The following is an 11,438-nucleotide window of genomic DNA, read 5'->3' on the forward strand; positions in this document are numbered from 1 at the left end:
TTCCTCCAACATGAGAATCCTGAAACTCAAAATTGGAAAATATTTTGTGTTTATCCTTCGAAACCGTTCTTTTCTTTTTTTTTTTTTTCTGCCTCAAGAGAAAAGGTATTGGGTTACCTTTGTGACCTCCCCACCCTAAGTTACCAGGAAATCATACACTGTTACCTCACACACACACTCCCAAGTCAGCAGCACATGGTGTGTCTGAACCGTTTCCTTTACTGTGGGAGAAGTGGTCCAATAGCATGTAAACTTGGGGCCCCACGGTGTTTAGCAAGAGTCTTTTACAACTGAAGGGCTTCGGGGGAGGTCTGGGCTGCAGCCCTGCCTTGCCTCCTGGGATAATGAGGATTGTGCTGCTCATCCTCGCCGGGGTCCCTTGGGAAGCAGCCTCAGCCTAAAAGCAAGTCTGCTCCAAAGTCCGAGCCTCAACCCTCTCCCCAATCTTCCACTTGCAGATTCTTCAGGAGAGAGGATCTCGGATGTAAAGGGCAGATCCTTAACCATTAGGAGAGCAACCGGCAGAGCACCTCGTGAAGTTAAATCCTGCTGTACAGTAACCGAGCTACTGCAAAGCAAAGCTGAGCCTGGCCCCCCAGTGGAGAAGTGTTCTGGTCAAAACCAAAGGAACCCCTGCCCCCACCCACAGGAACCTGAAGACAGAAGCAACTTCTGGCTGCGAATACCTTTTCAGAAACCTGCTTTTGTTTTCTTAGCCAGTGTTATCAATCTTTACAGCCGCAGCTGGGCTGGGTTCCCAGTGGGAGCCCTTATGGGCATCTGGGGGAAGGGAAGAGGAAGGCCTAGCTCCTCGTACATGCCCTCACTTCAGAGGAGCTGGAGCACGTGTAAGAGGATCGTCCCTAAGCTGTGCCATGTTTTTGCCTGAGCGCCACGTTGGACGTTGGCAGCTGCTCTGTAACACTATGTTTCCCCTCCTTCTGTGCACCCCAAATTAATGTGCAGCAGATGCCAAGAATGATAGCTTCAGTCTGTCAGACCGAATTGGGGTTTTGATAAAGGATAGAGTAGCCAGGATACCCCCACTCCTGCAAACAAAACCTCTGAGGAAGGGGACGATGGCATGTCCTTGGTTGTGGGTGGAGGTTGGGGATCCTGCTCTGGGTTTGGGGCACTCAGCTGCTCCCATGTTCATCCTTGCCTCATTTGCCTCCAGCAGCCCAGACCTTCCAGTAGCTTGCTTTCTCCCCAAGAGGAGGTTTGAGGCAGGCAGCCTCCTGCCCTCGGCCACGCAGACAGATGGGAGCTTCAGGTAGTTGGTCCGCAGCCTTCACTCCACCTCCGTCGGCCCATCTTCCTTCTCTGACTTTTTAAACTGGACCTAAGACTAAAGGGACTTGGGATCCTCTGATGGCTTGGGGTGGGGATAGCATTTCTTTGAAAGTTGCCAAATGTGTTATGTTGTAGTATCCAAAAGTGTTGTTATCTCTGTGATTGTCTCTTGGAAATGCCTTGACTGGACATTGAGTATTTGTTTGTGTCTCTTCTTGGTTCCTAACCTTGGCAGATTTGCCCGGCAGGTGTGTCAGTGACCCCACACCATCCCCAGTAGAGTGTGTTTGCTGGGCAGTCTGAGGACAACCCTCACCCCTTAGCATCACTTCCTTCTTCAGAGTGCCATGTCATCAAGAATCAAACGCTTGTTTGACTGAGGGGGCAGTCAAGCCCTCCTCTGGGCTGGGCCCACAGAGCTTGTGTCTGGATCGTCTCTCTGAACTTTTGAGTGTTGGTGAGCAGTCATTGAATGCAAAGGGCCAGAGAATCCTTATTTTTCCCTAGATGACTTTCCTAGTATGGGCAAATGGCCCAGAGAAGGGGAAGGTGCCATGGTACACTCCATCTGTAACAGCCACTCATGCCAGTCACTCCTGGTTTCCTTCACAGCTTAGGTTCTCTCTGCTTCACAGCTCAGCTGCTTACTAGGTGGGTCTGGGGCTGTAATTTTTGGAAATGACTTACAGACTGTGCCAAATGTCCTCCGAGCTTGTGACCTGCCCGTGTGCAGATGGTGTGACTCTTCTCCAGGATTCTCACTTTGACCTTCTCTCTCTATGCATACAGCAGGATAGAAATGTGTGTAGGGATGTCTGCTGATAACGTGTGTATGTACACACCAGCGAAAGCACATGTGTTGACACTGGCACCTCAACTACGGCCCATGCCCATGATTTCTACAACTATAAAATGATAGAGGAACTTCAACCTGCAATAAAAGCAGTCACCTTTCAAAAAGGTCCAGGCATCATCCTGTCCTCTTTCAGAAAAAAACAAGATTGAGCATGTCAAGGAAAAGCTACTCTCACCAGAATAGGACAGAGGACTCTAGAAGAGGGGCTCCTTGGCCAGTTCAAAAAAGTGACGTTTGACTCAGAGGAGGGAAAACAGCTTCATTTGGGGCTTGGAGCCCAATCAGATTTGCTTGCCCAGGGCATGCCTGACGATCGGCCTGTGCTCCCAAACCTGCACGAAGGAGTGAAGCAAGGTGGGCCAGAGGGTGGAGGAGGGCAAGCCCCTCAGAAACACATGGTTACTCATTTCTCTTTTCAGAGTCCCACAGTGGATCCTATAGAAAGACTGAGCCCCTGACTGAGCGCTCTGAGAAACAAACAGAAGTGACATTTCTGTTCTAGAGGGCTGGCTTTACTGAGGATTCCCTCCTCATGGCAACCCAATGACGATTGTTCCAGGGCTCCTGAATCTGAGGATGATTCATTTCTTAAGGTTTCTGGAAAAGTATTCACCCCAGCCCTTTATGAACCGAGTCAGTATTTTTTCCTGAAAGCCCTCTTCCCCCTGGGAGAGTCTGGCTGATGACTTCGGAGAGAGGTCTGGCCATCGATTTGGGGGTGTCACATGGCCAGTGACCCACATTCTCTCCAACTGCCCAGTGCTGCCAGGAGAGTGTCTTCCTTCTTTGTTCTGTGCCCAGGCCTGAGGCCGCAGGCGATACAGGCCCAGCTCATGAAGCAGCCTGGCCTCTCCTAGGAGAGGCCACAATAGTGCGCTTCTGTCTTTCCCTGAGAACCTGCTTTCTCCTTGGCAGCAAGGCACGGCCCAACCTCCTCTAGAGTGACTTCGTTTCTGCAGTCTTAACTGATCTCAGGGGTGTCAGCGAGGTGTAGGGGAGGTAGGGACAGAGATGCTGGGGGAGTAAGGCCAAGAAGACACCCACACCCTCCAGCATGGCCTTTGACCCAGAGGTGAGGGACCATGCCTGTCACTTGTGGGTGCCGTTTGTTATTGTTTGTGTATTTAACTAAAGTCTGAAATGCTGTGACTTTTTTTGTCAATAAAGACATGAAACAAACTTCTGAATCTCCTTGGTTTCCCATCACTACTGATGATTCTCCAACTCTTCTCAGGAGATGACTTTCACTAAACCTTTTCTACCAGGGCTTCTTATAAAGTTATTTCTCCTGCTGAAGCTGCCTGAGAGGGTGCTGGGCCTTCCTCCTCAGGACCAGGAAAATGGTGAGAAACAGGAGGTGGGGACAGATGGGCTACCCACCAGGGAGCTGGGATGGGAAAGGGAAAAAGGATGAGGCCGTTTTTAAGGGAAAAGAGGTCTTCCTGGAAGAATGTGGCCAGGAGCCCGTTTTCTCTGCATGGTAGAGAAAGGAATAAACGTGAGACAAGTAACCAGCAAGCTAAGCATCGGTCACTTGGACCAGGCAGGGTGTGGGACCCTTGGAAGGTGTTAGATCGTCCCCTCCCGTGGGCTGCTTACAGTGAGGAGACACTACACACAAAGGTAGCAAACAAGGTATGTGTTTTTTAAAGATTTTATCCATTTATTCATGAGAGAGACAGAGAGAGAGAGGCGGAGACACAAGGGAGAAGCAGTTTCCACACAGGGAGCCCGACGTGGGACTAGATCCCAGATTCCCAGGATCACGCCCTGGGCTGAAGGTGGTGCTAAACCACTGAGCCACCCGGACTGCCCAGGTATGTGTTTGTATCATCGGCCAGGGTCCAGTGGCAGACAGACCACAGCAGTTGTTAACGGGTGGTAAGAGGAGGGAAGGGCTCTGAGGGACACAGATGTCACAGACGTAGTGACTGCCGGATGGACATAGTTCTTGCTCCTGGGGCAGGAGAGCTAAGAGAAGAGGTCAGGACTATTAAAATGTAGAGGTTGGGAGCGCCTGGGTGGCTCAGTGGTTGAGCATCTGCCTTTGACTCAGGTCGTGATCCTGGGGTCCTAGGATCGAGTCCCACGTGGGGCTCCTTGTGGGAAGCCTGCTTCTCCCTCCATCTCTGTCTCTGCTCTGTCTCTCTCTGTGTCTCTCATGAATAAATAAGATCTTAAAGTGTAGAGGCTTGGAGGAGGGGCCTTGTGCAGGAGATGTGCCATCTCCGGGGGCTCAGTGAGGCTGCCTCTAGGACCACACTTCTGGGACCAGGCTATCGCTGTCAGCGAGAAGCTGTGTTGCTGTGGTTCTCTAGTAACAGGAAGGAGCATGTCCCTTCTTTTTTGCCTCTAGCCTTACAGTCTCCCTCTCATGTTTCCCCACAAGTGAACCTGCCCAGGGATGGGCTGGTGAAAGCGAACTGCACTTGGCAGCTTCGCAGCTCCAGCAGCACGGTGCAGAGTCCAGAGGATGGATTGGGGCTGGAGGTAATAACAGCCAGCTCTCCCACCTTGACTGCTCAGCACCCATACATGAGCTTCTACGCATATTTGAACATACAACAGTAAAAAAGCTTTATGCTTCTACATAACACGATAACAGCTACTCTACACAGAGGTGATCTTGCCCTCTCCCCAGCGTGAAACACGTGCCAACAGACTGTTCCCAGGTCACATCTATTTCTGGGCTGGGTTAACTACTCAAATTGGCTTGATGGTGAGACAACATCTAGCTTGTGACCGGCAGTTCAGGCCACATGATCACTTGACCCATGGTTAGTTAGGTACCTGGTTCTCAAAAGGAGACAAGTTAGCTGCAAAAGAAGGCATGGATATTTTCCCAAACCCTGCAGTTTGGCATGGCAATTCTCCAGTCAGGGCTAGCTGGAGGCTCCATACAGCGTCAGCATTTGCAATAGATCATTTGAGTATTGCCTGAATCTCCTCAGTCATAAAGCCCAGGTGATAGCCCAGAACGAAATGTTTATTTTTTTTTTAAGATTTTATTTATTCATGAGACACACACACAGAGAGAGAGAAAGAGAGAGAGAGAGAGAGAGAGAGAGAGAGGCAGAGACACAGGCAGAGGAAGAAGCAGGCTCCATGCAGGGAGCCTGACGTGGGACTCGGTCCTGGGTCTCCAGGATCACACCTCGGGCTGAAGGCAGCACTAAATCACTGGGCCACCGGGGCTGCCCTGAATGAAATGTTTAATAAGAATAACACCACACAGGGACACCTGGTTGGCTCAGCGGTTTGGCACCTGCCTTCATCCCAGGGTGTGATCCTGGAGTCTCGGGATTGAGTCCCATGTCGGGCTCCTTGCATGGAGCCTACTTCTCCTTCTGCCTGTGTCTCTGCCTGTGTGTGTGTGTGTGTGTGTGTGTGTGTGTGTGTGTGTGTCATGAATGAATAAATAAAATCTTAAAAAAAAATAAAAGAAAAGAATAGTACCACACAGGGACACTCCTGGATTCCCGGATGGAGTCCCACGTCGGGCTCCTTGCGTGAAGCCTGGTTCTCCTCCCTCTGCCTGTGTGTCTTTACCTCTCTTTCTATGTCTCTCATGAATAAATAAATAAAATCTTTATACCAAAAAAAAAAAAAAAAAAAGGATCACACCACACATATTTTCATCACTAAAGCTTTCCCTTAGAGTGAACTATAACTCCATTAAGCCAGTTTAATTCCTTGATGAGTTTTCTATACAGTGCAATTAAATTGCTTCTCTGTTTTCTATTTTCATTTTCATTTTTACTTTAAAATATTTTTATTAAGATCATTGTTTTCCATGAAATTTTATGGTGGAAATTTAACTCAATACAACAAATTCTAGTTCTTGCTCTTGCAAGCTGTAGCTTTTGCCCTTGTGGGCTTTCTTTTGTGGCTATTACCTCATCCGTGTTTATCTTCCCCAAGTCAAACTTGACAGTTCAGAATCTAAGTCTCATATCTAAATGTGTATATTTTCAGCTGATGTCATTTTTCTGTTAATGATTTCTAACAATATACAACATGGAGAGAAGATTGTGTGTGTATGTGTGTTAAGATTTTATTTATTTGAGAGAGAACAAGCAGAAGAGAGAAGAAGAGACAAGCAGACTCCCCAAAGAGTGGGGATTCCCTCGTGGGGCTCAACCCCAGGACCCTGAGATCATGACCTGAGCCAAAGTCAGATGCTTAACCAACTGAGCCACCCAGGTCCCCCCACCCTTTTAAAGCGGAATTTATCAAAAGGCTTTTTTTTTTTTTTTTTAAAGCGACTCTATGTGCAAGGTGGGACTTGAACTCATGACCCTGAGATCAAGAGTTGCATGCTCTACTGACTGAATCAGCCAGGCATCCCAGATTGTGTGTATGTCTTAGCTTCCCTGGAAGGAAATTGTGACCAAGTACCCTTACATTTTTCTGGATCATTCCTTATGTGCAAGGCCAGGCTTTTGCTTCTGCTCACATTTCATTCTGATAACTTTGCACATGCACCATCTACACAATTCGCAAATCAAAGAGCACAACATCCTCAAAATATGTCCTGCTTTGTTCAGTTGTGATGGATAGCTGGTAAGTACATATTTGAAAAAGGAGGATTAGAAGTCTTCAGAGAGTTCTTGAACTAGACCCTGAGGTTGGAGAAGGTGCAGGAAGTTGGTTGGCAGAATGATGGTTAGCCTATCACCTACAGCTAGTACTGCTCAGGTCTATCACCTCTATCACAGGGATAGAGTAGACATCCACTTATTTTCTGTGATTTGCTGCACAACCACTGCATGCCCAGAACTGCAGTAGGCACTGATGACCAAAGCTGAGTCATGGAGGCCTGCAGAACACTGAGTGGGAGAGGAAACTGCTGGAGGCAGGAGGGATATAGCCAAGCAGTTGCTCTAATGGCCAGGGAATCTTTAGAACCTAGGCAGAGGCAGAGGGATGAAAATCTCCAGCTGGAATCAAGCCCCATTGAGATACTTAGAAAGCATCCTCTTTCAAGAACCACTACAAATCCTGGGGCACAGGATACCTGTGTGGCTCAGTGGTTGAGCATCTGCCTTCAGCTCAGGGCATGATCCCAGAATCCCATGGTAGAGTCCTGCACTGGGCTCCCTGCATGGACCCTGCTTCTCCTTCTGTGTCTCTGCCTCTCTCTGTGTGTCTCTCATGAATAAATAAATAAAATCTTAAAAAAAAAAAATCCCAGGGCATCTGAGTGGCTCAGTTGGTTAAGCATCTCTCTTTTTTTTTTTTTTTATGATAGTCATACAGAGAGAGAGAGAGAGAGAGAGAGAAAGAGGCAGAGACACAACACAGGCAGAGGGAGAAGCAGGCTCCATGCACCAGGAGCCCAACGTGGGATTTGATCCCGGGTCTCCAGGATCACGCCCTGGGCCAAAGGCAGGCACCCTGGGCCAAAGGCAGGCGCCAAACCACTGCGCCACCCAGGGATCCCAAGCATCTGACTCTTGATCTCAGTTTGGGTCTTGATCTCAGGGTCATGAGTTCAAGCCCTGAATTGGGCTCCACACTGGGCATGGAGCCTATCTAGAAAAAAAAAAAAAAAAAAAAGGAATCACAAATCCTAAGCAGGAGAAATAAAACACACATTTTTTTTTTAAACACACATATTATAATAAAACTGAGGGCAGCCCCAGTGGTTCAGCAGTTTAGTGCCACCTTCAGCCCAGGGAGTGATCCTGGAGACCTGTGATGGAGTCCATGCCGGATTCCCTGCTTGGAGCCTGCTTCTCCCTCTGCCTCTCTCTTTCTCTCTCTCTCTCTCTCTCCTCTCTCTGTCTCTCATGAATAAATAAATAAAATCTTAGAAAAAGAAAACAAACATGGAGAAAATCTAAAAGCCACCAGAAGTAGAGAGGGAAGTTCCTTTCAAAGGAGCCACAGTAAGACTTACAGCCAAGTTCTCAATAGAAAAATATAAACCGGGGATCCCTGGGTGGCTCAGCAGTTTAGTGCCTGCCTTTGGCCCAGGGCATGATCCTGGAGTCCCAGGATCAAGTCCCGTGTTGGGCTACCTGCATGGAGCCTGCTTCTCCCTCTGCCTGTGTCTCTGCCTCTCTCTCTCTCTCTCTCTCTCTCTCTCAATCTCTCATGAATAAATAAATAAATAAATCTTTAAAAAAAAAAGAGAAGAAAAATATAAACCTGTACACAGTGGAATTAAATCTCCCAAGCACCGAAAGAAAATAGCTGCCAACCTAGAATTCTATACTCAGTAGAAATATACTTCAGTATTAAAGACGATATAAAGGCATCTTTATATCAAAAGTATTTGTTGGGTCACCTGGGTCGCTCAGCAGTTGAGCATCTGCCTTTGGCTCAGGGCATGATCCTAGGGTGCAGGGATGGAGTCCCCACATCAGGCTCCTTGCAGGGAGTCTGCTTCTCCCTCTGCCTATGTCTCTGTCTCTGTGTCTCTCATGAATAAATAACGAAAATCTTAAAAAAAAAAAAAAAAAAAAAAAGCATGTCACTTGCAGACCTTGTACTGAAGGAAATACTAAAAAGTGTTCTTCAGGGGGTGTCTGGTTGGCTCAGTTAGAAAAGCATGTGACTCTTGATCTCAGAATTGTGAGTTCAAGCCCCACATTGAGTGTAGAAATTACTTTTTTAAAAATTAAAAATAGGGGGATCCCTGGGTGGCTCAGTGGTTTAGCACCTGCCTTTGGCCCAGAGCATGATCCTGGAGTCCTGGGATCGAGTCCTACGTTGGACTTCTGCATGGAGCCTCCTTCTCCCTCTGCCTGTGTCTCTGCCTCTCTCTCTCTCTCTCTCTCTCTCTCTCTGTGTGTGTGTGTGTGTCTCATGAATAAATAAATAAAATCTCTAAAAAATTTTTTAAATAAATAAATAAGTAGGGGCAGCTGGGTGGCTCAGTTGATTAGGCATTTGACTTCGGCTCAGGTCATGATCTCAAGGTTCTGGAATCAACCCCAGTCAGGCTCCACCCTCAGCAGGGAATCTGCTTCTCCCTTTCCCTATTCCTCTGCCCCTCCCCCTGCTCAAGCTCTCTTTCTTTCTCTTTTTCACATAAATAAATAAAATATTTAAAATAAATAAATAGGTGTGCCTGGGTGGTTGGTTAAGCATCTGCCTTTGGCTTGGGTCATGATCCCAGGATCCTGGGATCAAGCCTCACATCAGGCTCCCTGCTCAGTGGGGGAGCCTACTTCTCCCTTTCCCTCTCCTGCTCCCCCTGCTTGTGCACACTTGCTCTCTCTCTGTCAAATGGATAAATAAAATATTTAAAATAAATAAATATATTCTAAGGGTTTGCCTTATATCTAAGAAAAGATAAAAATAATGCTTTATATTAGACTGACAAGGCATACATGCACGTTACAATTTCTCAGGTAACTACCTAAAAAATAATAATTAAAAAGCTATAGGGGTGGGCAGCCGGGGTGGCTCAGTAGTTAAGCGCCGCCTTCAGCCCAGAGAGTGATCCTGGAGACCCCGGATGGAGTCCCACGTCGGGCTCCCTGCATGGAGGCTGGTTCTCCCTCTGCCTTGTGTCTCTGCCTCTCTCTCTCTCTGTCTCTCATGAATAAATAAATAAAATCTTAAAAAAAAACAAAAACACAAAACCCCCTGCTCAGTGGCCAGTCAGCTTCATTCTCTCCTCTGCCCTTCCCACCTCTCTGTTAAATAAATAATAAAATCTTCTATAAATAAATTTAAAAATACGTATAACCAGGGTGCCTGGCTAGCTTAGTCAGTAGAAGATGTGGCTCTCAAACTTGCATAGAGCTTACCAAAAAAGAGGGAGGGATAAAAAAGTATAACCACCAAGATAATAGGAAGGAAAAAACTGAATAATAAAAAACAGTAATGGGGGGGATACCTGGGTGGCTCAGTGATTTAGTGCCTGCCTTCGACCCAGGGTGCGATCCTGAAGGCCCCAGGATCGAGTCCCACGTCGGGCTCCCTGCATGGAGCCTGCTTCTCCCTCTGCCTCCTGTGTCTCTGCCTCTCTCTCTCTCTCTCTCTGTGTCTATCGTGAATAAATAAATAAAATCTTAAAAAAAAAACAGTAATGGTAAAACCACAATTCAGCAGAAAAACAATGATTATAAATTTGTGTACATCTAATGATCTAGCCCCAAAACTAATAGAAGTAAAAGGAGAAATAGGCAGGGTACCTGGGTGGCTTAGTCAGCTGAGCATCTGATTCTTGATTTCAGCTCAGATCATGTTCCCAGGATCCTGGGATCGAGCCCTGTACTCAGCACAGAGTCTGCTTATCTCTCTTCCTCCCCCTCTGTACCTCCCCTGTGCTCTCTAAAACAAATAAATAAATCTAAAAATAATAATAATAAAGGGGGAAAGTATTTAACAAAGGAAGAAAGGCTAAAAATCATTATATAAACATCTCAAGAACTTAGAACAGCAAGTTCAACCCAAGAAAGTAACAGGAAAGAAATAATAAAGAAAGCAAAAATCAAAGAAATGGAAAACAAACCCACAATACAAACTCAAAACCAAGAGCTGATTCTTTAGAAAGATTAGTAAAATGGACAAACTCTGAATGATTAGACTCATCAAGAAAAAAAATACAAATTGTATCTGGAATGTAAAAAGGAGACACAAATACACACCCCCCACACTTTATAATGATTATAAGTGCCTTATATAAGGTAGATACCCAAAGGAATTGAAATCAGGGACTCAGATATCTATGCACCTGTGTTCACAGCATTATCCATGATAACCAAAAGGCAGAAGCAACCCAAGTGTCCAACAACAGATGAACAAACAAAATGTGGTATAGTGGAATATTATCCAGCCATAAACAGGAATTCTGATACATGGTATAACATGGATGAACCTTGAAAACATTAAGTGAAATAAGACTCAAAAGGACAACTATCATATGATTTCAGTCATACAAAATAAGCAAATTCATAAAGATAGAAAGATAAGTTATTTGGGCGGGAGGGAGGGGGCAGCGGAATTATTGCTTAAGGGTTACAAAATTTCTGTTAAGGGTGATGAAAAATTTTTAGATGTAGATCACTATCTATATGACTATATCACTATTTATAGATCACTATACATTGTGAATATACTTAATACCCACTGAATTGTACACAAAAGTGGTTAAGGTGCAAGTTTTGTATTAGAGTAATAATTATAAGTGGATGTTATAAACAACTTTACACCAAAAGAATTTGAAAATTTAGATAAAATGGACAAATTACTAGGAAAGCACCACTTAGCAAAATGGATACAAGAACGAACAGACAATATGAATAATTCTAAATCTCTAAGAGATACTGAG

At 46.0% G+C, this 11,438-nt stretch overlaps 1 protein-coding gene and 1 long non-coding RNA gene across 2 annotated transcripts in view; one reads left to right on the forward strand and one right to left on the reverse strand.

Moving 5' to 3' along the window:
• KCTD2 (potassium channel tetramerization domain containing 2) overlaps positions 1 to 3,328 on the forward strand; it is a 15,431-nt gene extending 12,103 nt beyond the window's left edge. Inside the window, exon 6 of the mRNA XM_072781613.1 lies at positions 459 to 3,328. Within this exon, the coding sequence (XP_072637714.1) occupies positions 459 to 488 (30 nt within the window). The 3' untranslated portion in view covers positions 489 to 3,328. The remainder of the gene's footprint in view (positions 1 to 458) is intronic.
• LOC140607167 (uncharacterized) overlaps positions 1 to 11,094 on the reverse strand; it is a 20,149-nt gene extending 9,055 nt beyond the window's left edge. The window contains exons 1-2 of the long non-coding RNA XR_012009307.1: positions 10,300 to 11,094; positions 10,002 to 10,151 (exon numbers count right to left, since the gene is read on the reverse strand). This is a non-coding gene — a long non-coding RNA (uncharacterized lncRNA). The remainder of the gene's footprint in view (positions 1 to 10,001; positions 10,152 to 10,299) is intronic.
• Between the last annotated feature and the right edge of the window lie 344 nt (positions 11,095 to 11,438).

The sequence above is a fragment of the Canis lupus genome, chromosome 16 (genome assembly GCF_048164855.1).
Source record: "Canis lupus baileyi chromosome 16, mCanLup2.hap1, whole genome shotgun sequence".
Taxonomy (NCBI): domain Eukaryota; kingdom Metazoa; phylum Chordata; class Mammalia; order Carnivora; family Canidae; genus Canis; species Canis lupus.